We start from the raw sequence: 27,393 nt of genomic DNA on the forward strand, positions 1-27,393 counted from the left end.
GTACAGAATCATAGAATTGTTTAGGTTGGGAAAGATCTTTAAGATCATCAAATCCATCAGTTTACCCAGCATTGGCAGGGCCACCACTAAACCATATACCCGAGTGCCACATCTATACGTCTTTGAAATATCTCCAGGGGTAATGACTCCATCACTCCCACGGGCAGCTCATTCCAACGTCTGATACCCCTTGTTAATGGCTACCTGGTTTTCATCACACTGAGGTAAATACTGAGACACCTTCACTCCACAACTTCATGTTAGAAGGTGCTGGTACCTCAGGGCAGATGTGATGTTCAAGGTCCCCAGAAAAGAGATATAAAAACAATTAACTATGATCAGAAAAACATTTCACAGCAGCCTCTCTGGCTACTGACTCATGCTATTGAGTGAAATCTTTTTTATTAGATTATATTTGCAGTATCGTCCACACAAAGTGGTATTGCATTACCTGTAGAGGCAATTACACTAGGAAAAGCAATAAAATGTCTAATAAATGGTCTTGCTACTTTATAAAGTGTGATTTAAACATGAAGAATACCAATAACTAAAATGCAGGACATTCTCGGGAAAAAGATTTTGGCATCAAAAAGAGAAAGAAATCACGGCTAAGGCTGCCATAGCAACATCGCCCCAGCACTCAGCATGCTGAAACATCAACTCTTCCTGAGAATATTATAGCATTTTTAAACACAATAATTGCTGAAAGAATCTTAACAAGGCTTGACAGAGATATGAAGAGTTATCATCAGTTTTGCTGTTTGACTTCTGGAGATGAGCCTGCAATTTTCTAATTAATATCATTAGACTTAGTTTTGGGTTGGATCATACCTGAACATGGCATTGTTGCTTTGCTTCTGAGAATGTGTCTTTCTTCAAACCTTCTCCTGATAATTAACAAAAATTCTAACTTTTGACTCCTAGCATGGATGATCAGAATAATAAGGTACTGAGCTGAGCAATCCCGGGCAAAAAGCAGCAGAGATGGAGAACAAAACATACTGTTGAGAAACACGTTCACCTCAGGACATTTCGGCTAGAAGTAAGGTGCAGAAGAGACACGTGGAACTCCATGTGGATTAAAGAGGAAATACATCCATGACATTGAAAAGACAGTAGTTACAAAAGGATGGAAATAATTTTACAAAAAACAATGCGAGGAGAAGAACTTATTACTCAGACCCTTGGTAACCCTTTCACAGTCTCTCTGCAGCCAATGTTTCCTGTTCGGGAACTACTGCACAAGCTGCAAAACCACATGCCAGCCCTAGCTGTAGAACTTTCTTAAGTTTTTTAAGCACTTCCCATTTTTTTTTCCAGGTTGTATCTGTACCTACAACATTGGTTTCAATACAGCTAACCAAAAACTATGACAAAACACTCCAATGCAGGTATCAATGACAGCTGGCCTTCCCACCTGACACATTTCAGAAAAAAAACCCCACACTTGAAACCTTTCCAGAGCAGTTTGATAGAAGTGACAAAAGGTCAGGTGTAGTCAGTCAAATTCATGGTGGAAAACTGATCCGGGGAACACTGCATGTAACACAGTTCTGCACCTCCCACATCACAGTTATTTCTCACCTTTTATACAAGGCCATCCAACCAAGGAAAAAAACCACATCTGAATAATATTTTGCTGTACCAGCAAGTTATCAGGCTAGCTACTAAGTACAGGAACAGTAAAAATCACAAACTATGAGGGTAAAACACCCACTGAAGTGTTGTGGGTTCACGGCATTCACCAACGTAAAAACTTCTGTTGTAAAACAGCATAAAATTAAACTAATGTAATTGAAGAGTATCACTGTGTAGTAGAACAAGGAGATGGCACTTCTTGCCTTAACTTCTTAACACCCCCTACAAACTTAGGGCACACCCCAGAAGTTAAGCATGTCTCAGCGTTCTGTAAAATGGGACTAATGTCTGTCATCCAGACAGCACCCCTTCTGTGAACACAGATGGAGAGGGACTGAAATGTCCAGGCTTTAAGTCCATCTGCCTTGGGAAGCCCTGGAAGGCACCTCAGCACCAGGCTTCCATTCTTCAGTGCCTCACTGTGCTCATTCCCTCTGCATCCTTCTATCCCAGCTTTTCCTGCAGGCTGGAGGCAGCAGCGCCTGGCACAGCGATACACTGCCTGCAGTAACAAACGAGGTCTGTCACCACCTGGCAGCCAGGAAAAGGCAGCATCCAGACAGAAATAGGGGTTGTCCCCAAGCACAGAAGGAGGCACAGGCTGCAAGCTGCCGACCACGGCACTGCAAAGGCTCATGCCCAGTGAGCAGCAAGCTAACTCTGAGGCACCTACCTAGTTCTGAGGCAACCCTGTGCTGAGGAAAAGGCAAAAAGGGTAACTGACTACTCAAAACAGACATCACAGCTGCTTCTGTCTATCTTATGTAAAAGTTACTTCACTCCTTCCCAGCAAATACAAAACCTGAGCAGCAGCTATCAGCAGTTTAAGAGCAAATGGGAAAGTAATTAAGTTCAGCAGTACCCTGAATTGAGTATTTCCAGAGCATGGGGGTTTTGTACACAGCTGAATCAATCAGTAGATGGTTTGCCCAGCACTAATTGCTCCTTAAAACAGATTTATCCCAAATCGGGATCCTAAGAACAAAGCATTATACTGAACACAGGGGCCAGGATCCAGAATCAACTTCTTGTTTAAAGGAAAGAGCTCCAAGAACTGAAACAAAATTATCAGGACATGCTGACAAGTTGGCTGGCCATGGGATGAAAACTTTAGAAATACCTGCCAGACTTTGGGGAAAGGTTTCTGATTATTCAGCTATCTCTAACCAGAAAGAAAACAGACAGCACTGGCAGTACAAACACAGTACCTCCGGCTTAAAGAAGGTTTGCATTCACCATTATGAAAATGCTGAATGATGCTAAGAGCTCTGACTAGACTAACAGAAATAGAACGTGCTGTACCTCTCCCCTACTTGTAACCCAGCTTACAGCCCAGTGCTGAATTATTGCTCAACGAATAGTGTGAACTCTCCAAGTTCTGCATTTCTGACAAGAACCACCACGAAACATTCATCTGTAAGAATTTTCTCAAAACTCTGATGACTCACTGAGGAGGTCTGGAGCTGGTTTTCCAGGTGACAGTGCCTCAGCTCACAGGGACTTTCAGGCAGGGGAGGGACAGGTAGCACCCACCAGTACAGGGTGATGAATTAGGAGACCCAATTTCTGTTGTCAGGGCAGAGAGAGCACAGCCCTGGTACAGACTGGTGCTACACGATCTTACTCACTGATTGTGACCTATTCTGCACTCCCTTAGGGCAGACACTTAGCAGTGTTCAGCCAGACTGGGTGAAGGTACCATATGCAGCAAATAGAGTAATTAGGGTTTTACAGCTCATGATACTAAAACCTAGCACGTGGCAACTAAAATCTTCCTGGGCTAAAACTGCAGCTTTACTTCTATAAGCTCTCTCCTTTTCATCTCAAGGACTGAAGACCTTAGCATTCTGTATTAAGTCTTCGGTTTATCCCCCAAAGGCTTGCTCCATTAGCAAAAGAAACCTGCCCATATAAATGGAATGAAAACTGAAAAGATATTTGAAAACAGTCACACCATCTGCTCTGATTCACGAGCTTGTACAGCATCCTCATAGCTCCTGCATGCCAGTCATTCCATCTCATCAACTCACAAGCTTCTCAGCACAAGAAATCAGGCCAATGACAAATACTCTGTGTTAAAAGAAATCCTTTCTTAAGTGATATTTAAGGAAGAATCAAACTAGTAATTTAATTACTTTAAGTTATTTGCTTTTCAAGTGATCAAATTTAAATTTCCCCAAGCTCTTTTCCCTTTAACTCTTTTTCCCATAGTGATTTTGCTGTCAAATTCCAGCTGAGATACAAACCCTCTTAACAGAGAAGTATGAGAAGTAAACAGACACAACCTCAATTATACCAGTCATAAGACATCTACAATTAGTGTCTAATGGGTGAGAACAGAAACTAAGAAATAGAGCATACAAATGAACATACTAAGTGTAAATTGTTTTTACAAAGCACATTTTTAAATCCAGTCAGCTTCCAATGGAGCTATTGTATTGTTAAAGTAAACACACACACACACACAGAGCCCACTCTAAAAATAAAGAGCAATTCTCCTTGGTTGCTGCCTACTTGCAGTTTATACCCAGGCACTTAATTTGTTCCAATCTTTCACTTACCTCACTGCTTCAAAATAAAACAAAAGGTTAAAATGTAAAGGAAATGTATAGAATTAAAAGAAAATTACAGAATACAACAGCTTGTTCTCATAGAAAATACATGTCCTGAAGGATTCCTAATGTTGTTAAAGGTTCACCGTATAATGAACTTTCACTATGGAGATTATCAACATATTGTTGATGTCCCATCTGAGGTATCAGGGAAAGCAACGTTAAAGGCACCGTGAGTTTCCCGTTCCACAGCAGCACTAGGAGGAGAAATCATGTAAAGTTGAAGGCATGTTGAAGGGAATAAAAAATGCAAACAGCTACTAAAAATCCAAAAAGCAAAAAAACAGCAGAAGCTAAGGATTGCAAAATCTAAAAATGCAGAAATCCTTTTGGTTTCCAGGAGCATCCCTCAACAGAAATTCTTTAGTTCCCCACCACAGTGCGTCTCTTCCCTTTCTCAGGCTGTACCAAGTACAGTTAAAACTTCATCCTTCTCTTCAGATGTGACTCAACAGAAAATATTGTACTTCAGAGGCAGAGAGAAAGCTGTGCAGCTACTTTACTCCTCCTCGTCAGCTGCCTACTGCCTAGCTCCTCACACACGCAGCCTCCCCGCTTCACTCCTCGCCTCAAAATGATTCTCCACTTTATTATCCATTCAGAAGGAAATACGAACTGATGGAGCCAATCTGACTAAAGACAAAACGCACTCCTTTGGCATTATGAGAGCAGGCAGTGCAGCGCAGCGAGCGGATCTCTCCTGGAAAAGCTCTCTGGCATCCTCCGGGACTGTGGAGAAGGGGGGCTGAGGAAAAAAGCCCAGGACTCAACATAATTAACCAGCTCCAAGAAGATTTTTTGCCCAGCTCTGAGATAGAGGTTTATTTTTATCTCTCCTGTTCACCCCCTGACTAACCCACAAGATTCAGCTCTGCCCTTGCTGAAATGAATCCAGTTTCCAAGGAAGACTAGTACCAGCTCTGCTACAAGTGTGGGGGATTGAACACCCGTTGATCTCTCATTTCCCAAAAATAAAAGTCACATTGTTACATAAAAGAATGACTGCAGAAGTGCTGTGCACAGAATCAGATCCACTCACGTTGTACTGACACTTCTCTCCTGGGAGTGAGCAGCAGCAGGCACTCATCCTGCAAGAAGTGCCTGAATTAAAGGCACCCTTTATCTGCCCCACAGCCTGCTCCAGAAGCATCCAACAAACTGCCACCAAAAAAACTTGCTGGCCAGTTGATCCATGTTCACATCCCCCTTCCCACAAATGCCCCCTTTCTCCTGTCCCCCCTCTTCGTGCACCCAGCATAAACACCCACCTCCTTCCCCAATACTGGTTCTCTGCCTCTAGCATCAAAGGCACTGTGTGAGTGCTGGTGTTGCTCAAGAACAACTCACTGCATCTTTCAAAACAGTGTCTTTTCACAGTGTGGGGTAGGATTTTGAAGAGGCCTATATGACTTAGCTATGGAAATGCCACTATCCTCCCATCTGTTCAAATACCTCCTACCTCCTCGTGAGCCAGCCTCGCTGTGAATGATACTTCCCCTTCAATATCTTACCTACATCAGTATCAACTTTTATTCAGCACTTCCTCCACAAGCATCACTGTGCTCCAGTGCTGCCCTCACCACAGTGGATATTCTCCTGGCACCTTCAACCTTCTGCTCCCACAGCTCCATCCCAGCACCTGCCAGCTGAGAACAGCCAGGCTGGCGTCCTCCCCAGTTTATTTGTTTGTTTTGGGTAACAAGTTTCACATACAGCCTAATGTCACAGTTCACAATACTTTGTCTCAGCAGCACCACTGGTGAACTGTATCCTTGCTCTGTCCATGTGCAGCCACAGCACTGCCCCTTTCAGCCAGGCACAGAAATCACCAACCTCCTTTCAGATCCTCTGCAAGGCTGATGTTCCTCATGGTCACTCATATCCTCCATCCTCCAGAACACCCTCTCATTTTTGCTCTTTCCCTTGCTGCAGGGGCAGGGAGTATTTTGAGAAGTGATTTAGCTTTAAAGGATTTTAAGAGTCTGACCCTGAGTTTCTCATTATATGTTCGCATTCTGCCAGGAAAGCAGGGTTCCTGCCCAACTGAGAGCACCGAGTCCAACTGCAATAAGAATGATTCTACTAAACACAGCAATTACAGCCCTTGAGCTCAGAGTCAAAGCTCTACATCAAATTAATCCACATAAGGATGAGGACTGCCCAGCTGAGAAAATAAATTGCAATCCAGGATTTTAAGAGCACTTAGAATCTTCAAAGCTCTGCCTACAAGGAACATGAAAAAAATCTTGAGAGAGGTCTCTTACATAGCAATAGTTTAAAAAGATTATAGTAAGTATCCATCAGACAATTTTCTATTTACATTAACTTGCTACAGCACCTGAAATATCCACTAGACTGCCTCACAGGCTTTTACATGCCATACTCTTTCCAAAGATCCTACTACAAGTGGAGCCAGTGTCATCTTGGCAATCACTGCCTCTGTCCCTCCCATCTGTTCCTTCCTTGGTCTTTGCCCATCACTGTAGTCATCAGTACCAGACAGTAACATAGCAAAGTCAAAACTGTACTGGAGTCAAACACAATGCTCCAGCCACAGTTCCTGAGACCCAAAGAGCCCGTGCAAATTTCCAAACACTGCCACATAAAATCCCAATGTTCCCATGGCTGTCTTACACGAACAGAAACAGAAAAACACATGGAAAAAGTAAGCAAGTCTCATTAGACAGAGCCAGGAGACATTACTAAAGGAGGTCATGAGCAATGAAGTGCTGGGAAATGTCACTGCCCTCACCAGAGCTCACAATGTGGCTAAAAAAGATAAAAAACCAGGTGCCCTCAGAAGAAAGGAAGATGGCACCTTTCAAATGTTTAGAACCCCTTACCTAATGCATAGGATATTGAGACAGACTCTATTTTTCAGAGATCTTTTCTGAAATAATGAAGATAATTTCATGAGTAAAATAAGCATGACTTGCACATAAAAAAAGTCTATGAGAAAGTGTATGCTTTACCTTAAGGCTCAGAGCACTGAGTTATTTGCTTTCTACTAGAGAAATAAATTTCCACTTAAAAATTTAAATACTTCTTACTGCAATTTTTTAATTCACCACCAGATTTTAATTTTAGGTTGAGCCAGCAGGGAATTATTAAAACTGATAAAGCCTGGCTCAGCTATATAGGCCAAATGCTTTGATGTCTGCGAGGTATACGTTACCCTTTCTTCTTTTTTAATCCTCATTATCTATTTCATTCCAACTTCCTGTAAAGTACTGAATTACTGATAAAATTGTAAAAAGTAAGCAATTCCTTCATGAGCACGAGTGGATTAACCAAAGGAAAATGAGCGCTCTTCAAGCACAGGTCCTGCCCCTCCCTCTCGCACACTTACACCCCTTCTCCCTGCAGGAAGGCAAGCAAGAGCATTTCTACTGGATCTGGGGGAAATACAAAAATGAGCGGCTACGGAAATTAGAGGATAAAAACGTTACACAGAGAGATGAAACAAAGAAACAAAGCGGGGGGAAGTCAAGAGAGAAAAGTCAAGGGAGAGAGGTTTGTCTGAAACTGCAGGGCGAAATGCCCAACTCACTCTCAGGTTTAATTCATCTCACAAATGGCCTTGGACATCTCTGAGCCAAGAGCTCACTAAAACAAATTTTTTATTTCACTGGGAAAAATGTAAGAACCATCTGTCCCAAGTAAAACTGTCTGCTGTGTCTCCCTAAAGACAGAGTTCTCAGTAAGGCAGCTTGAGTTCAGTGCTGCACTAGACCTCACAAGCTCATAAACACAGTGTAAAGTTTATAAATTTATACAGCAGTGATAACATCCTATTTATTATCTTCTTCAAAGCCACAAGAAGATTAAATCAATCAGCAGTCTAAAGATGAAGTGTTAATGAAAAAGCAGTGACCTCCTGCTGTTTGGCAGCTGTCCTCAAAGAATATCAGCTTTGAGGAGCTGTGCATCACACAACCCAAGCAGTGCTGCTGAAATAGAGCCTGGAAGAGAGGAGACTGTATATTCTCAGGCATTCAAAACTGCCCTGTCAATGATGCTGTTGTCATTACAGCAGCTCCAGAACACACTCACAAAACATATACTTAAGATGTCGCTGTCAGATGAAAGAACAACCTTAAGAAGGTGCCACTCAAAGCACTAAGGGCTTTCTTTTCCCCCTAGGAAAGGCTAAGGCAAGGGCAACATACAAACTTGGAAGGGAAGAAAGGCACAGGTACCTCCCACAGCACCTTGAGCATCTTGGAAACTCGCAATAGCGTGAAATTACATTGAAAGACTTGAAGAAAAGGAAGGAAATAATCTTCCCCAAAGTTTCCAAAGTTCTCACTCTTTAAAAAGTTTATTTTTTCCTCTCATACAAGTTGAATTGTTTACAGAAAGACAATGACAATGGTGCTAGCTCATTGAAAAAAATGCTACAGATGGGAGGTATTAGGACTTTTCAAAGGAAAGATGTTGACACTCCATGTGTTATCATCTGACTGTAAGGACATCTGCTGAACCCTGAGACATCAACATTTCTGAACTAATAGAAGGAAAGACTTTCACATACCTGGGAATAAGGGATATTTCCAAGGCCAAGAACGTAGTAAGATTCAAAGAGTGGCATTTTTGTGAGGTTAATGAAAAAATTAGTTAACATAGCACTAATATTTTTTAAGAGCCACAAACTTTACAACTTCACAGTTTAGGCCAATCTTTATCAGGCAGGGAGTAATCAGAGACCTTTGAGTTGCCTGCAATGCGTTCTCCTATATCTGTCCCTCTGAGGCTGCTGCTGCCATACCAGTCAAAAAACTCCTCCAGAGGCTGAACAGATCTAGTCTCACACGGGAAGTCTTAAGGTGCAAAGTCCTTCAGGGAGTATTGGTCATATAGAAACCCTCATATTATCATCCTCCATTTAATTTGTTTACAGCCATTGTTACTCACAATGGCAATGCCTTTCCTCAGAGATGTGAGGCAGATGCAGGTGCTAAACTTCCTTGTCCGTTTCTTGTCTTGATGGATGTTTGCATTCTTGATTTTGGGATACAAAAAAAGAAACACTGTAAGCTCTGCAACCATACACTTCATAGAAAAGGCTATTTTATTCTTCTTTCAGTAGGTTCCAACCACTCTGGGGCACAAACAAGCCTTGTCTCCCAGACACCACACTCCCTTCAGAAGCCGCTGTCGAGACAATGCCAACCCCACTCGTCACATCCCACACCAGCCTTCAGAATCAGGGTAGTGAAACTTTAAAAGCAGAGCTGTCTCAGGTGACAAGCTGTGGGAAGCACATTGTCTCCTTGTGCTCCAGCAACGACAGACATAAAACCTTCTTTAATGTACTCCTGAAAACATCAGGATAACCCCAGAGCTCCTGCCCTGGGTTTTGGCTGCCCATCTGAAAGCATGGAAGCCCTTCTCTAGCTGAATGGTCACTCTGTGTTTTTAATTAACAAGTACAATTAGAAGATGGACTCTTGAAAAAACCATGGTGCCTTCAACTCAGATGACTTGAAAATTTTAACCAGCTAGATGCCCCCATTCCAGAAACAACTATTATGCTGGCTTTTGGACTAGAGTCAGCTTAAGTACCTTCGGTCAACAGGCAGCAAGGAAGCATTTACAGCAGAGAAAACTCTCCCTCTGCTGCCTCCTCCTTCAAATTACATGTCTCTCCCTCCTAACAGCATCCAAAACGTAAGGACCTGATATCTTACGAAATTGGAAAATTACAATCAATGCGTTAATTGCACATCTAATTAAATAATCAGCATTCCTAAAATGCAAAGGCATCTGGGCGCAGACATGTGCTGTGAGTAGAAAAAACCTGTAATTATACTCTCAGTTGGAGCTGTAATTGCTTTTTTGATCAAGAAGCCTGGGAAGGAAAGGTTGCAGATGATATGAAATGTAGACCTCAAGTAGACATAACAGCTTTCCAACATGAACTGGTTGAGGAAAGCACAAGGGAAATAAACTATTCAGAACTTCTATTATAAACACAGATAAAGAAATAACAGACTTAACTTGCAGCAGTGGAAAGCTAGGTTAGACTCCTGGAAAAGCTTTTAATCAGAAGTGAGCATGGATTATCAAGGGAAGCTAAAAAATCTCTATCCCAAAAGGTTTTAACAAGTGGAAGTGCAGACATTTTTAAGGGATGCTTTTGAAGAAGACAGATGGTTTAGTTAATCTCTTCACGTCTCAGTTTTATTGTTCTTTATCCTTCCAGAGCCTGTCTCAGGTAGGAGACTACATGGTAACACATATAGCAGACTAAGAGGCATGAGGGTACATTACCCCCCACAGATGGTCTGCAGGACAACCCTGCCTCCCACAACACAACGGCTCAGTTCAGACACTGCAGAGGACGTTTTCCTACCTGAGCTTGACAGTGAGAACATGCAAACTATCTCTCACAGAACTGTCCATGCATTCTGCAAGGTCAGTCCAACACACAGGGATTTGGCTGAAGGAACTAAGTGCCTTGATCCTACAGGGTAGCATTCTGTATGAACTTCCACAATTCCTTCTCCAGCCGGAGGTAAACTCAAGCTAGAAGAGGGTGTCCTGCTCACTAAACAAGAAACTATTTAATATTGTTTCTTTGGTGTTACTCAAAGCAGGATGGCATGCTTTATTCATTGTATCACAGACAGGCCCTATCATTACATGCAGTTACATCACCATTACATGCAGAGAGCTAAGGGGTACTCCTCATCATATTACTGAGGTAATTCAAGCTTAATTGGTGTTTTGACAGCATACTTGTGAAGTCAAAAAGTTCCCATTTCAACTGAAGAACGTGTGCAATATCAGGTCAAGAGCTTCCTCTCTGAACACTCATCTCAGGACAACAAACCCCAGATTTCTCAAAGTAATTAAGTTGGGAGCATATCAAGCACTAAAAATTCTGGCTTTCCAGCTGCTTCATTTACTGCTCTGATGATTCATTTCCAGAATCTTAAATCAGATAATCAGAAATCAACTCATGGATCTGAGAGAGAGGAAATGGAAAAGCCCTTTCAAAAGACACAGTGGCTTGCCCAGCATCATGTAATAACATGGCAGGCGAATAACAACTACAAATCTTAAAGAGCAATGAATGCCCAGCTACCTCTGCTGACAGATTGTGTCCTCTACCAGCATTTTCCTTCTCATTGCTACAGATGCCCCAGCTTTCAAAAAGTATGAAGAAAACATTTTTTACTATCCCACCTTTGCCTTTATGTCTCCTGGCTTAAGTACACTTTTCTCTTAGGTGGGAATAATTTTGTGTATTTATACTCCTTGCAGAAGGCAGCAGTTGATTAATGAACCAAAATGCCCCACAAATACTTGCTGTGAACCAAGTACAAACCTCTGCCAGTCTCTGAGGACACTGTTAGCATAGACACTGAACATGAAAAAAAGGAGCACTGCCACATCAGGGGTCTGACAAAACCAACTCCAGCAACCACCCCCATATTAATAAACTCAGACACACTTTCCACACTTCCAGTAAAGGTACTTGACAGGCTCATATTGGGCCTGAATTAAGGGGCTCTGGAAATCCAGTCAGTCTGCTTCACTGACTGGGAGGGACAGAGGAAGAAATTAAATGTAAAAAAATGAAAATGCCTGGACTTAGAAAGCCTCTGCAAAGGGATGAAAACTGCACTACAAACCAGGCTTTGAAAATATAGCTGACCTGAGACAAGTCACTGAGAGGCCAATTAGCCCCTCTGGCAAAAGTCTGTGATGGAAGAGGCAAGTACAGCTGGCCCAAAACACAAATACTGAGCAGGGATGGCGAGCTTATTTCAATAACTGCTGTCACTGTTTGGTGCTCTCAGGTCGCAGAAGCCCACTCCACCTTCCCAGAGAAATGGGTGTAAAGGCAAGATTAAAAAGGCATGATTCTAGCAGCAGTAAACAGTTGTGTATTAACAAGCTATTACTACTGCAAGCTAAAAATAGAGTGATATAATTTGGATGAGTAACATGTATCCATGTCACAAAATATGAAGGAGAGTTGTACTTGATTTAAACTGAGTTCCTTAAATTAGGCATAACGAAATTCAGAGTGAATACACCAGCCAATCCATAGGTATTTGTGTAGACAAAACTGGATCCCTTAAGTGCCCGTTATATGAGATAGCACAAAAAAACTTGCATGCATTTCAATCTGCTGCACTAACATAATACACTGAATAAAAATAGAAAAATAAAAATAAATTGCATTAAAATTTAGCACTCTCAGTTTCTCAATAACAGTTTCTCAAAAATGTGTTTGCTATCTTAAAATACAAGGTGAATATTGACTCATTAACAAAAATAAAACCCAGATGGAGACATGGTTAAAATAAACTGATCTTTCACATAAAGCAATTTCTATTTGTATTTCAAATATTCTTGTCTGCAACAACCTAAAGTATTAACCAAAGTGAGGCTAAATGAATTGACTCTTGAACTGATTTATCTAAATTCACTTGCAGATGGACAGCTCTATCATGATCCTTTTTAGTGCATATCCCTGATACTGTCTCTGCTCCTTTTCAAGGTCTCCTATAAAATAATTTTCAAGTGCTAACTTTTAAAAACTTTTAATGACTGTGAGTTCAATTGCAATTTACTGCCTAAATAAGCAACTGAAATCCCGTGGGGAATTTCAAAAATCTGATTTAAGAACAAACCTGTTTACAAACTACACCATATTTTCTGAGCTATTACCACTTGAACATTCATCGAAAACAAAATTATATCTATGACAGGTTCATTACCAGGCATGAGTCACTAAGAACAACCATTCTTCAAGAAACCCCTAACACAGTCTAGCATCCTTAATATCTGCTGTGCAACTGCATGGAAAAGCCACCATCCAAGAGGGGCCGCAATATGATTGTCACAATTTTATTTCTGTGAGAGCTTCTAAGCAGCAAATACCTCTCCTACACCCCTCTGGCTGTGTTTGGAAACCCACAGGGTCCTGTAATCTGGCACAGCTCGACAGTAAAGGCAGGCAGGTGGGCAGAGTGAACCCAGGGAAGCCACACTATGAGGAACAGTGAGGGAGGCCGTGGTTCCATGGACATTTCTGGCGGCCTACTTAGAGGCTTTCTGGATGATGAAGTCCCACTCTTTGTTCCCACAGACGACTGTCATATAATAGCATTCATAAAAGACCTGGTTTTAGACTAATTAGAAAGGGCAAAGAAACCAATTTGGAAGCTGTTCACTAACAGTTAGAAAAAGCACTTTCTGATTTCTGCCTGGGTTTGTTCCTAACTGGTTTATGCCCTTCTGTTCTTGTGCTAACATTAACCTCTCACTTAAATAGCTATAAACTTGGCAATGTTTACTCCCATGTTCTATTAGTACATGGCAGCAGTGTCTGCTCTCAGCTTCCAGTCTACTAAGCTGAGCCATACTTGTTTGGTCTCATCTCACACAACCTCAGCCCCTTCTCTCCCTGGGCTGCCTTGATGTCCCCTCTCCCACTTCTATTCTCTGATGTTTGCAGTAGTCCTCATCTTCTCCAAATAATTTCCTGTTTTCTCACGTCATATTAGAAATACTATAGAAACACAGGCAGGAGAGACCTATTGCCTACCTGGTTTGCCACAGCATAGCATGCAGCATAAAGCAATTAATAATTTTACTCATTTCCCATTTGCCAAGCAGTAAGGCTCTCTTTCATAACTATTTCTACAGAACCACTAGTGAGGGCAGACTAAATAAGTTTGTAGATACCCAGAACAGCCCTTCCTTCCCCTACTGATCCAATGCATAAGCGTGGCTTAAACAGGATCCTCCTATTTTGAGCAGATACTCCCATAGTCCAGAGGACAGCACTACTGATCACCTGGTACTACATCATCCTGCAAACCTGAAGGCAAAAGCCACCCAGTACAGCAAGAGACTCACAGCCTACAGCACCCCAGTAAACTGGCACTCAGATTCACCTCAGCTCTTCCGGCATCTGGTAACTGCACACTTGAGCAACAGATGAGAATCTCAATCTACATTTGGGATTTCACCCCAGCTTTATGCCTAAATTATCTTTAGTTTTACAGTACACAAAGGATGAGGCTGTCAACAACCTCAGGAAACTCTTCCTGCGAAGCAGATATTGATAAACTGATGTTCTCAAGTGCCTTTCAGCAGAGGAGGTGTGTTACAAACCCAGCTCACAGACTGCCAGGAAAGGCTGCAGGCCTTTTTTTACAGATTCAAAAGCCAAGAGGAAGAACTGGTCCCACCTTTATATCTCCAGGTTTCAAATCAAACCCATGGGAAACCACTAAAAAGCCCTTTTTAAAGTGTCAGTGATTAACCATCAAAGCAGTAGAAATAAACAAAGCCCAGATCTGGCTCATCTGATCAGTCCTTCACAACCAAACCATCACTAAACCATCCAGACCCTAAATATCAGCAGATATGTATGTGTCCATGATATGGCTTAAAAATCCTATTTGAATGCCAAGAAATGACTCTGTATGCAAAGCGAGTTCTTGTTATCACTCAGTAAGAACTACATCCTAATAGGCAGCATTCATTTACTGCGTCACAAGAGCTTGAATTCTATGCAGAAAATAAAAATGCAACTCTATTTCCAGCTGACACACCTGAAGGACAGGATGCCATCCAGAGGGACCTGGACAAGCCTGAGGAGTGGGCCCATGGGAACATCATGAGGTTTAACAAGACCAAGTGCTGGTGCTGCACCTGGGTCAGGGCAACCCTCAGTACCAGCACAGGCTGGGCATGAACAGACCCAGAGCAGCCCTGCCCAGAAGGACTTGGGGGTGCTGTGGGTGAGAGGCTGGACATGCCCCGGCCATGGCACTCACAGCCCAGAGAGCCAAACGTGTCCTGGGCTGCATCCAGAGCCCCGTGGGCAGCAGGGGAGGGAGGGGATTCTGCCCCTCTGCTCTGCTCTGCTGAGACCCACCTGGAGCACTGCATCCAGCTCTGGGGTCCCAGCACAGGAGGGACAGGGACCTGCTGGAGCCAGTCCAGAGGAGGCCACCAAGATGGTTAGGGGGATGGAGCATGCCTAAGAGAGTTGGGATTGTTCGGCCTGGAGAAGAGAAAGTCCCAAGGTGACCTGATTGTGGCCTTCCAGTAACTGAGGGGACCCAAAAGGAAGATGGAGAGGGACTATTCACAAGTGACAGGACAAAGAATAATGGTTTCAAACTGAAACAGAGTAGGTTTAGATTAGATATCAGAAAGAAATTCTTTACTGTGGGGGTGGTGAGGCACTGGCACAGGTTGCCCAGAGGAGTTGTGGATGCCCCGTCCTTGGCAGTGTTCAAAGCCAGGTTGGATGGGCCTCTGAACAGCCCGGTCTAGCAGAAGGTGTCCCTGCCCATGACAGGGGGGTTGGAACTAGATCATCTTTAAGGTCCCTTCTAATCCAAGTCATCCTACGATTCTATTATTCGATTTTACATGCTATGTAGCACCATGCAGAACTGGAGTACTGATGTCTTCAGGCATTGTATTATGCAATATTAACAGCCTTTTGACTTACAAATACCACTTTTACAATGGGGGAAAAACAAAGCAGTCATCTTACTTGAATCTGGATGCATAGCACTGGAAGACTCTAGTTACACAACCCTTACATGACTCCAAAAATCAGCTCAGAAGCATGCGAGCCAACCCTGCCCTACATCTAAACAAGCTGTGTAACAACACAGCTTGGAAAACAAGAAACAACTGAAAGAAAAAGCAATACTAAAAGAAAAAATTGAGCCTAGCCCCTTTTTTCTGACCTTCTGGCTTTTCCTATGAAGTTATGTTATTATTCAATGCATTTGCTAACATTGCATGAATAGTTATTGTTCCATTTATGATGCTCTCAGCCAGTGCTGTTTAGCTCATCTTTTCCTCAATTCTTGTGCTTTGTAAGCTGAAGCCCACTGCTATCTCTCCGGTGCAGCATTTCTTGTACAGATTGCTTCAGTAATACACAGCACTGGGAAATATCCCCTCCTCCCACACAGATCCTTAAAAATAAGAGTGTGAAGTCTGGCTCTCCCAACAGCCAATGCTATTTTTAAGGGCTGCGTATGTGGCAGGTAGGAGTCCCCCCACCCACCTCTCCCATTGCACCCCTATTTTGAGCAGAAGCAACTGGCTTACTCCAGTGTCAGATGAAACTCTTCACAATTTTTCCTGATGAGCACCATGCGTAAGTGTCATGTCAAGGTGATCAGGACACTGCACATTTCTGTGCCCCATTCTAAATCAGACACAACCTCTACCACCAGAGCACACTTCCTGTAATTCTGTCTGCCATTATATCCCCAAAACAAAGTGCAAAGAGGGGAGTTTTGCCTAAGGTGGCAGTGGTTGTCTCAGCTCAAACACTTACAGTGTTCTTCTACAGCCTTTAGTACATACCACTGAGAGAACTCGGTCCATTCTTCAAACAAATCTGGGTTTCATTTTTACAAAAGCTTCACCACTGCAGCAGGTCCTGAGAAATGACAATCACTTGGTCAAGAAGGTTTTCTGGAAGAGTCTTGGTACAAGTGTGAATGCAAGCTGGGCAGCATCAGACAAGGAAAAAGAGCCTACTGTAGTTCACCCCAGTTCAGAGGGATAAGCTATGTGCACACGGATAGCTCCTCCAGCCTGCAACACTCAGGTCACTTTTCGACATAACCACCACAGAAACTTCTGTGAGCAGATAGCCTATGAGAAATGTTCCCAGAGGAAAAAAGGCAGAAGTCATGGATACACTGCCTAATCAAGAATCTAGGAGTTGTACAAGACACAGGTCATCTATCCACATCACCAGTTCACTGCTGCCACCCACATCTTATCTCTGATCAGCAGAGGTACACTTGTATGGAGAATAAAGAAGGTGACTAAGATACCTTTTCCTTCAGAAAACATCAACTTGTCAGAATCAAAATCTGCTTTACAGGACCATAATGCATTTGAATGAGAACATTTCTCTGGTCTAAGATGTCCAGACAGTTGAGGGAGTGCAGAGAACAGTCATTCCCTGGAGGAGCTGTTAGTTGATCTTAGTAGTCAATGCACTTTCTAAACCGTGGGAAACCTAGGTTAAAATCCCAGTATTGCTCAGTTTAGATCAGGAACAAGAGTCCTATTCCTCCCTTATTCTAGACATACCTACCTTAAAAAAATTAATAGGTATAATGACAGTCTATTCACAACCAGTGCTGTCGTTATGATCTTAGAGAAGCACAGAGTTCAGCCAAACTGGATTATTTGAACATAATGTGCAGTACTGGCACAAAGAAAGAAATGCATCTAATTGTGGAACACATCATGCGTGTAAACTATATCCCAGATGTTGCTCAAACACCTTCCCTTTCTTTTAAAGAAATCAATGGAATAAACTTTGGAAGAAAAGCTAACTTCTCTTGAATTCCCATTTAAAGGCTTCAGAACAATTTTGACTTACAGATGTGTATGATTTACAATACAAAGTCTAGAGAAGCAAAACCCCCTGAATTTGTCTGGGGTCTTTTTCTAACCAGCAACAAGAAGATATGGAGAAAACTGAAGGGGAAAGATGCCCGGTGTGCCAGGGGATACAGACCATCAACACCAAAACTGGCTTTTAGCAGATATGAGTGTCAATATATTGATATGTTCAGAGAAGCTTTCAGAAAGCCCTGTTAGAAACTGACCAGGCTCCAAGCTGCTGTGCTCATTAAAGAAAACATTGCACGTTGCTTCACAAGAGAGCATTTCTCTTACCTACTCTAAAAGGGGAAAGGCTGCTGATCCTTTCCACTGGAGGTAAGGTTATCAAACAGCTGCTCAAAAATCATAACAGTAGCTAACGAAGGCACAACACTATTTTCTGGTGTGTACGTACAAATAATTATCACTTTCCTCTAGCATAACATTCACTGTAAAGCATATTAAAAAATTATAGTAGTTCTTAGGGAATCTCAGAAAGGATAAATAAAAACAGCTTTTACCCCAAACAGATGTGAAAATGCAGGTATTTTATTTAAGACACTTGGAGAAGAAAGAAGCTTTCCCTCATCTGAGTACAGTATGTCAGCTGAACCTTCCCTGACAGAGGCAACAACAGACACAAGTTGTTCAAACACCAGGGAATCACCCCACACTAAAAGCTGCCTCAGGAAAGGCACAAAGGACTTTGGAGAGTCTCACAAGACTTGCTAGCTTGCGAACTCAGATGCAACAGAGAGAACCAAGATCATGGCATAGGGAGACAGTCTCTACTACTTTGTATTTGAATGCTTTCTAAATAACTATGGTTGTGCAATCCCTAAGGGATCTGAAAGCTGCACTTGCAGAAAGGATTTGACTACCATAGCCACTAACACCAGTCTCCAGTACAGCTGGCAGAAACCCCCGGTTCATGCCTGACCAACATGATCTCCACCGGAGTGTAGGAAGAGCAAATTCTTGACCACAAGAATGTTCTACACATCCCCACCAACACTGATCCCTAGGACACTTGATCAGGAATGCTCATATTTTGGTGGAGGTTAAGATAACCTTTATAAATCATTAGATAGAAAAGAAGGAAGACATTTAACTGGAGATGTACTTTTTGTGTATGAAAAGAAGTTTCTAGTAACTCTCTGTTAGAGTCACAGTGCTTCAGTTTGCTTCTTTGCCACTGTGTGGGAGGCTTTCAAAATGCAGAGCTTACTCATCTTCACGGGACTGATAAAGAGACACCTAGGCAACAAAGCCGAAGGGAAATAAAATGCCAAAAGCAAACTATTGCACGGACTGTAAAGTCCATGAGAGGTGGAAAGGGACAGCTTCCAGTCTTTTGGTGACTGGCTCAAAGCAGTTTGCTCTCCACTAGCCGAGTGGGCTGGTGCACAGTACATGGTTTTACTCACCAGAGGGCCTGGGTTCACATGTGGGGGTTGATTTCAATCACACAGGGATAGGCAGACAACTTACAATCAAAGTTGCAACCAAAACTGGCACCAAACCCTGCTGGTCTCTCCACCATGAGTTTAAGTCCAGCAAGGACTTTTAGGGCATCCCACTGTTGCTTATGAAGGGAATAGTAGGGCTTGGCACCAACAGCTTGCTGTCTCAAAATCAAAACAGGGCTTCACACTACAAAATCACCAGCACAGCACCCTCCCAGGACCAGCGCTTTTAAAACTGAGACCCTCATGGTTCTTAAATATTTGCAGGTGCTTGATCAGAGGTGAAGCTATAGAGCATGAGAAAATCAGACTAAGGATATGACTGGGTACCTGTAAGACTAAAGTAAAACCCCCTTTAGTCCCTGCTACTGCAGGTGATCATCATATTCCAGAAAACCATTGTCATGAACTACGTCTGCCATCTCAGTATGTGAACTGATTACGCATCAGTCAAAAGGAACAGGCTATTGCCATTAAACAGGGAAAGACAAAGATTAAATCAAAATAGTTGGTATAAAATGGCATTATAAAAAGAATGAGGAAATAGTGCTCCAGTTACTTTGGTTTTGAAAAAAATTAACTCAATTGATGTATTTAATCTGCTGACATAAAAGAGGAAAATGCTGCGTAAGACCTTTTCCCCCATAAACAAATTCAATGTAAGTGGAGAAAATCCGAGATCCCATACCCTCCTCTAATACTTAAATATACTTGAAAGAGTTGGTAAGAGAGGTAATTTGATGATTGGACCGAATTTTTGCCCTTCCTCGGTCTGCCTCCTCTTCTGTTATACAAAAGTCAGATTCAAATTTGTTTAATTTTAAAAGTCACACAGCCATGTCCCTAGCTGGAGGCTACTTCAGTTACTGAGCACTGCAAGTTGAAGGTGCAATAGATACATGTTTGTTCTTCCTCTGAAAAAGTCCCACTGAGGGACTGCAGCAGATGAGCTATCAATTAATCCCTCTTTGTAGTCAAAGTTCTAAGTGTGAAGGTGAGGATTACTGAGTCATTCCTTGAAAAAAACTGGGCTGAAAACCCTAGTTGATTCTGGCATAATTAAGTTTCCTCTTCACAGAGAAAGAGAACAAGAAAAACAGCAGAAGTGAAGAACAAAACGTACGTGCATGCTACAACAAAGCTTTTTTAACATGCACAGTTACAAATTTCTGTGTCATTTTGTAACTGTCAAGTCTTAATTAAAACACTACATTTCTCTGACTCATGGTCAGAATGTAGGATGCATGTACATTATTCACATGAATATTAATCTTTTCCCAGGTAGGAAGCTGAATTGCTCAGGGGATTTATAATCACATCACGTATGGAAACTTCTTGGGTGTCTTTTTCTTTTTTGGACTTTTTCTTTATTCTTTCAAATTTCAGTCTGATCATTAACAATTAAGGGCTGCAAGAATCATTTCAGTAGTCTATGTGATAGGAGTCCAGCCCCTCAGATCTGTGCAGTGGAGCTCTATGTGTATTCATGAAATGTTATGGTATGTGGAGAAAGAGGAATTGTGAGAAATGTGCTGGAGACATCACTTCAAACACTAAGGACATAACCACCTGCTCTGAAGTGCTAGAACAAACAAGGATAATCCTCTTGAAAGCTCCTAGGTAATGACAGAAGATGGAAAGATGTTAACACAGTGACCAGAGAAATGAGACATGATCTTTTCTAGCTACCAAGAGAATCCCCAGGTTAGACTATCACCACAGGGACCTTTATAATCCTGATCCTCATCTATAAGTCTGTGTTTGTATCACTGACTTTAAAAGAAAATCTATGAACAAGCTGATGACTCAACTTGCGCGGAAAGCAACTAGCAGAGATGCTCTTCCTAAGATTTGAGCACAAGTGCAGAGAGAAATAAGGATGCAAATGCATCTGAAGAAACTGTGAGAGTCGTCCTGATACCTTAGAAGGAAAGGAATTAGACAAGCTAGAAAACACTACGCAATTCAAGAACACAAACTAATAAGAACTCAGAAAATCAAGTGTCTAGAGCTCAAGAGAAAGAGGCTTAAAGGACCAGGGACTTCAGGAAGCTGTTAACAGCTAATGAAACAGCATTACCAGACAAAAATCAGAACCTGCCCCAGTGAAGAAACTTCCTGCCCTCTAAGAGGGCTTGAACTCTCTTCCTGAGGAAGTTTTTAAGGACAAGAATGATTGCACAGAAAAGGAACCAAAAGGCTGAAGCACAATATTAAACATCTAGCAATGAACACACAATATGACAAATAAAGGATGGATGCCACTCATCATCATCAGCTGGCATTAAGAAGGCTGGAAATTTGATGCCTTAATTGCTTCAGGTCTTCAGTGACAGGGACAAACGCAGTCAGGCAGCTGACAGAATTAATACTGGATTGTTGGGGGGGGTTTAAAGCAAAAAGGTTTAGAAAGTTATAAAATAGAGGCTCCAGTAAAGAAAAACAAATTTGAAAGAAATAACCACCTTATCTATCTGTTAAGTCAGCCGGCTCTGATAAATACTTATCCTCAGGTTCTAGGTTGCAACACTGATAATCAGTAAGCACTAAGAACTTGAGAAACAGACAATGCACTTGAAGACTTGAAAAAGGCAAAGCAAGTATTTATGCTTAAAAAATAGTAAGAGAAAGCCTTGGTTAATTATAAAAGCACTAAGTTGACACACACACACACCTGCCCCCCAATTCCCTGGGGATTGAAGACTGGAACAAATAACCAAATTATTTGCAAATCTTCTAGAACATAAAAAGGAGAGAAATAACTGTGAGCATGGTTTCTTCAAGAGTAGAACTGTGTCAAATGCATTTAACTTCCTTCTATGACAAGGTAAATTATTCTAAGGGGTAGCGAGAGAATAGTAGAAGTTTTATACCCTGTGATCTGGATGAAGCTGTTAAAATAGATGCAAATATACTGGTAAAAAAATGATAATCATAGTAGCCAAATTCAAAGAATGTATCAAGCAAGATCCCTCAGGCAACTCTGCTAGCACACAGGACATCAGCGTGGATACCACACAACTTTGTAACAGACAACTTGAATGATTTGTTCATGTAAAAGGTAAGGAGGAGACAGACAACAAAGTGCTCACAAAATGAAAAAAAAAACCCAAAATGCTGTAAGAACAAGTGCAAAGCCATATTCAGCTGTAATCCAACATAAATATAGGCTATGCAACAACTGAAAAAGTCCTTTTTCAGAAAGAATCTCAGCGCTGGAACATGTAAAAGGCTAACTATGCATCAGTGATAGCCTGTGATAAAAAAAGCACCATCACAGCAGGACAGCCAGTATATCTTGGGATATCAGGATCACAGGAAGGAGAACAAAGTCTTGGTTGCTGTATAGTGCACATGAGCAGGCTCTCAGCTGGATTTTTACATTCAGCTTTGGACACTGCACTTCAGGGAAAACAAAGAAAGGAGTAAGAGAGAGAAGAAAAAAAAAAAAAAAACAGCCTGACTTGAGAGTGCCTAAAAATCCTGGCAAGAAAAGGCTAAAAGAAAAAGGGTCATCTAGTGAACACAAGAAGAGCAAGTGGAGCTCTGTCCTGTTTTTGCAGTAGCTCTTTACTATTCCAGTATTCCTTATCCTAATCATGAGACATGGATTTATATGGAACAAGAGAGACCTAGAGCAGAGGTAAGGAAAAAGTCTTTGGACAGTAAAGGCAGCTAAGCACCAGAGCAGGCTCTTGGAAAGCTCCAATTACTACATTTTTTGGTTTAAGAGAATTTTTGATCAATAGCTGTCAGCAGTGGTCAAGACAAACCAAAAACGACATTTTGCTATCAAAACTAAACTACTGTTTCAGTAACAACAATCTCAAAGCATGTCTTCCTCCCAATTCAGGAGAAACACAAAATTATGCTGAACTACCTCATGGACCTTCTACTCTCTCAGAAAACGAGAGACATCCATAGATAGGTGGTGTTGAATCTCTTGTCCCTTGTTTTGCACTTTTTTCCATAAGGCACAGAACGAAACTGTTTTGTTTGCATACGCTACAAAATAACAGCAGAAGTTCATTTCTTCTTATATACTAGTAGTGTTCTTCACTTTCCATGTCATACTGAGGGTTTTGATCCAAATCCTTTCTGCTCAGAAGTGAAGCCACCGTTAGATGAAAAAGCATTTACAATCCAGATAAGAAAAGAGAAAAACTATTTTGCCTCCCCAGACGCAAAGCAACAACAATCACTTTCTTGAAAATATGCAAAAATCCGGAAGATAAAGTCCTGATTGTGACAGATACTGTAAAATCTCTCATAAAAACAAAACAAGTCACCTCTAGAAGAAAGTAGTATTTCTAAGTGAAATATATTAACTCGGCACTTAGGGTAGTAGGCAAAAGTTTATCATCTATGGAACATGAACACCATATGTTATCCTTCTGTGGGCATATAGATGGATAAAACCATAAGACTTTTTTTTAAAAATCCAACTTTTTGGTTCTTAAACACTGTTTTCTAAAACAAGAGTGTTTATACTGTTATAGAAAATGTCACAACCTTTTCCTTTTGACTTCCCAAATCAAGACTATTTATTTTTAAATCTTACTTTCATGAGATGGAAATACCAAGAGTTACTATACACCCACTTTCAATAAGTATATATAAAAATATTTGATGCAAAGTTTCCCAAGGAACATTTTCACATGACAAATAATACAGATAACTCCTACTAAACTAACAAGCTATCCTCAAGTTGCCTTGAGAAAAAGTCTTCATTTCAAACAATTTAGAATAAACCATTTAAGTTCCAGACACCATTATTACTATTTACAAATTCAGAGCTAATTTCTCAGATTCTGCATCTTTTCTGATATTCATCTCTAGTTCCCCACAATGATGTTAAAAATGTCTGGTAGAATCAGAGAGCTCTAAAAACATCACAGCATACTGTAGTCCTACCTAATACATTTGAGGAATTTTTTGTCTGCAAAACATCAAAACTGCAAGAGGTGTCTTACGATGAAGAAGAAATGAAACCTTGAGCCACAGCAGCTTGGAAAAGGAGCAAAGCAGTACTCCATCCTACCTGTTGAAGCTGCAGTCGGACTTTGCTAATGGCTCTAATCCAATGGGCTCTTGCTGGGGGAAACGGTGGTGGCTCGATGTCACCCTGGTAGCTAGAAAGCAAGAAACAGGAAATCACTATATGAAGAACACCTGTAGCTTTAATTAATTAAAGATTCAACCACATGGTGCAATCACAGCTTCAGCTCTGGAAGCTGGAGGAACCAACAAGCTCCAGTCAGCACAGTCCTGCATGTGCTCTGGGAAGTGAGAAGCTAAAGTAGAGGTCTCCTTATACACAGAAGCCACCTTGAAAACTGATGAGCTGAAAGATATGAGCAGTACACAATCCAAACTCAGGAGGAAGATGATGTTTGTGAGAACATCAGGAAGGCAGTCCACAACACCACATCAAGCCAGTGGAACACAATGGTACCATAACTGTGTTACCATACCATAACAGACACAAAGAGGTAGATCAAAGATTTTATATCCCCATGCCTGTTGCGGTTCCCTTCTAACCACTGCCTCTTCCTACTCCTCCTGCTACAAATTTACAGCCCCTCTTTAGGGGAAACACTGACAACAGGGCTCTGCCGTGAGTTTCCCCCATGCACTGAACCTTTGTCACTCCACTTTCCTAAAGCTTTTCAAGATGGTGTGTGAATCCGTCAGCAGAGCTCCATCTCAGTGACCCACAGCACATCATGCAATCCCTAACCTTGTGATACCTTGGGCTTTTGGTTGCATTCCTGCTTTTTATGTTGCTGAGGTGTAAATCACAAAAGTAAACACCTCCTCCTGCCTGCAAAGCACCAACCCCACACTGCTGACTGCATAAAAAAACCCCATAGCTGAGAGCAACACACATCCATACTACAGGTCTAGGGCAGGTGTGGCCCTAGGGATCAACATTCAGAGCTCAGTTCCATGCATACTCCATGGAGACAGGAGAGCACTGCCAGAGGGTGGAGAGAAAGGGAGCCAGTGAGGCAGGAGCATCCAAGTTAGATGCCTAAATTAGCCTGAAATAGACTATGTGAATAACCTTTCCTGTGAACAAATATAGGCCAGCCATTCTGGGACAAGACTCCTGCTGCTCTGTAAGGAAAAGAGGAAAGTGAATCAGAGTTTAAAAACAGTTTAACACTTTTCTAGTCTTGTTTTCCTTTTTTCATCTTTAGTGTAAGGCTTGCCTACACATGAACTCCTGTAGTTAATTCTATCATCCAAGCGCAGTGACACCAGCTGTACCCTCCAAAGGGCACAGACAGGCAGACATCTTCCCATGGATCCAACTGAACCAGATAAAGAAAAAATCTCTCATACTTATGAAAGTATAACCACATCCAGGGGCTGCAATGACGTGATTACCTCAAGGAAAAATGTCACTCCCAAATTTAAGTAGTGAAATTTGAATTCCTGCAAAACCTGTGCAAAACCCAGTACTCTACTCCCCCAAACTTAGATGAAATACTTTTGAAGCCTGTTTTCAATACTGTTGACAGCTTGGAAAACCAAAGTACAAGGACAAGAAAAGCTGCCACAGTGAGTCAGAGCAACATGTCTATTCATGCTGTAATTCTACAACCTACAACTACATAAACACTAGCTCTAATGGTGGTAGTCTACTACGCAAGAATGGAACTAGTGAAGCTCTAACCATGAAAACAAATTCTTGGTTCCTCAAGCATAAACTTGATCCCACATGAGCAATGAAGCAGCTATTTTGGGGCCAGAGTACGTTCATCAAACCAGAAATTCCAGCAAATGAGCCCCAAGGCACTTGCTGGTGTTCCTCCCTACACACGCAAAACCCATAGTTTTAGCAAGTGTTCCTCTTGGCACACAAGGCAAACATAGCTTCAGCATAGCCAACGTCCCCTAAGTAACTGGTCCTGCAAAACAGATGTTTCACACATCACAACATCAACTCAGTTGGTCAGAGAAGGCTGCAAGAACAATGTACATTATTTGCCCTGGGAAATAGCAAATAGAAGAATCCTCTCTGAAACAGCTGAAAATAACTTGGTAATAGTTTCACCTACCTCATTTGGACTCCTGCATCAGCATCCCTGGGCTTCTCAAGTTCCAGAGGTAACTTAGCTGCAGAATGGTCTGCAGGTTTTTCCTCAGTCTTGCAGACCTTCTCCTTCTCTCCTTTGCCATGAGGCTCCTCTTGCTCCTTGAGGCATGCCTGACCATCTTTTTGGTAGCTGCCCGAGCTGTGGTAAGAATGATTTGACTGCCTTTCCTGGTGATCATCTTCCTGCTCAGAGCCATGGGCACTTTCATGGGAATGTTCCAGCTCACTCAGGTGAGAGCTTTCCTGGCTGACATTGCAAGAGGAGCCGTATCTACTACTGCCAGCAGGACTATGAGAGAATAAGAGAGTCCATCAGAAAAAACAGTGGCTGGGAAAAACACAAAACAACCTGCACATCTAAAAAGCTGAGCAGGATGCTAAATATTACTGAAAAGGCATGTTATGAAGACATACTTAACTATTATATTCTTATGATTATTACCTAAATATAGACTTGTGAACCTCAAAAGTTTGGTAGGCAGTAGAAATACTTCATACACAGTCTATCAGTATATAGACCATATATACATTTTTTTGTGTATATAAATACATATATATACACTAATATATGCTCTATACATCAGCCTTTCTTGCAACTACTTACATCAGCTAGAAGCTGCAGTGAAGACATTCTAATAACCAGACAGGAATAAAAATGGAAACACAGCAATTCAAAGTGAAAGTGTTTCTGTCTTCTGCAGTTTTGCTGCAGCTGGGGTCTTTATCACAACCATTTACGATTACTATTACTAAAAAATATGGTTGAAGTTTATTTTTATATATTAAAAGTCTCTGATAAAATATGTTGCAGTCAAGATTAAGACTGTCAAGACCTTCAATTTACAACCTTTTACAAAAGTGGAGCAATTTTTCAAATGAAAGCCACATGTCTCATTCCAGTACAGCTCTCTCAATAATTTATTTTATATATAATCCCCCAGCATCACAGGGGTATGACTGCTGTGATTCAAGACACCCCTTTAAGGACTGAATTCTTAGAATCCTCAAACAAAATACAGCAGATGGAAATTTCTCATGCAGTCAGGAAAACTGTGGCCAAGAATTAAGCAACACTCATATTTTTCTCTTGCAGTCTTAGGAGCATTTGGAGCCAGGAAGTTCTGTGAGTGCAGAGTTGCAACTGTATGATCAGGGGAACAATTTC

At 41.6% G+C, this 27,393-nt stretch overlaps 1 protein-coding gene across 7 annotated transcripts in view; it reads right to left on the reverse strand.

Annotated features, from left to right (window-relative positions):
- UNC13B (unc-13 homolog B) overlaps positions 1 to 27,393 on the reverse strand; it is a 206,048-nt gene that overhangs the window by 102,404 nt on the left and 76,251 nt on the right. For all 7 annotated transcript variants that reach the window (XM_042028646.1, XM_042028645.1, XM_042028644.1 and 4 more), the window contains 2 exons: positions 26,191 to 26,517; positions 24,165 to 24,255 (listed from right to left, as the gene is read on the reverse strand). In XM_042028646.1, the coding sequence (XP_041884580.1) occupies positions 24,165 to 24,255; positions 26,191 to 26,517 (418 nt within the window). The remainder of the gene's footprint in view (positions 1 to 24,164; positions 24,256 to 26,190; positions 26,518 to 27,393) is intronic.

This window comes from Corvus kubaryi, unplaced genomic scaffold (assembly GCF_017639235.1).
Source record: "Corvus kubaryi isolate FWS band 111438036 unplaced genomic scaffold, C.kubaryi_AGA036_p1.0 37308, whole genome shotgun sequence".
Classification (NCBI taxonomy): domain Eukaryota; kingdom Metazoa; phylum Chordata; class Aves; order Passeriformes; family Corvidae; genus Corvus; species Corvus kubaryi.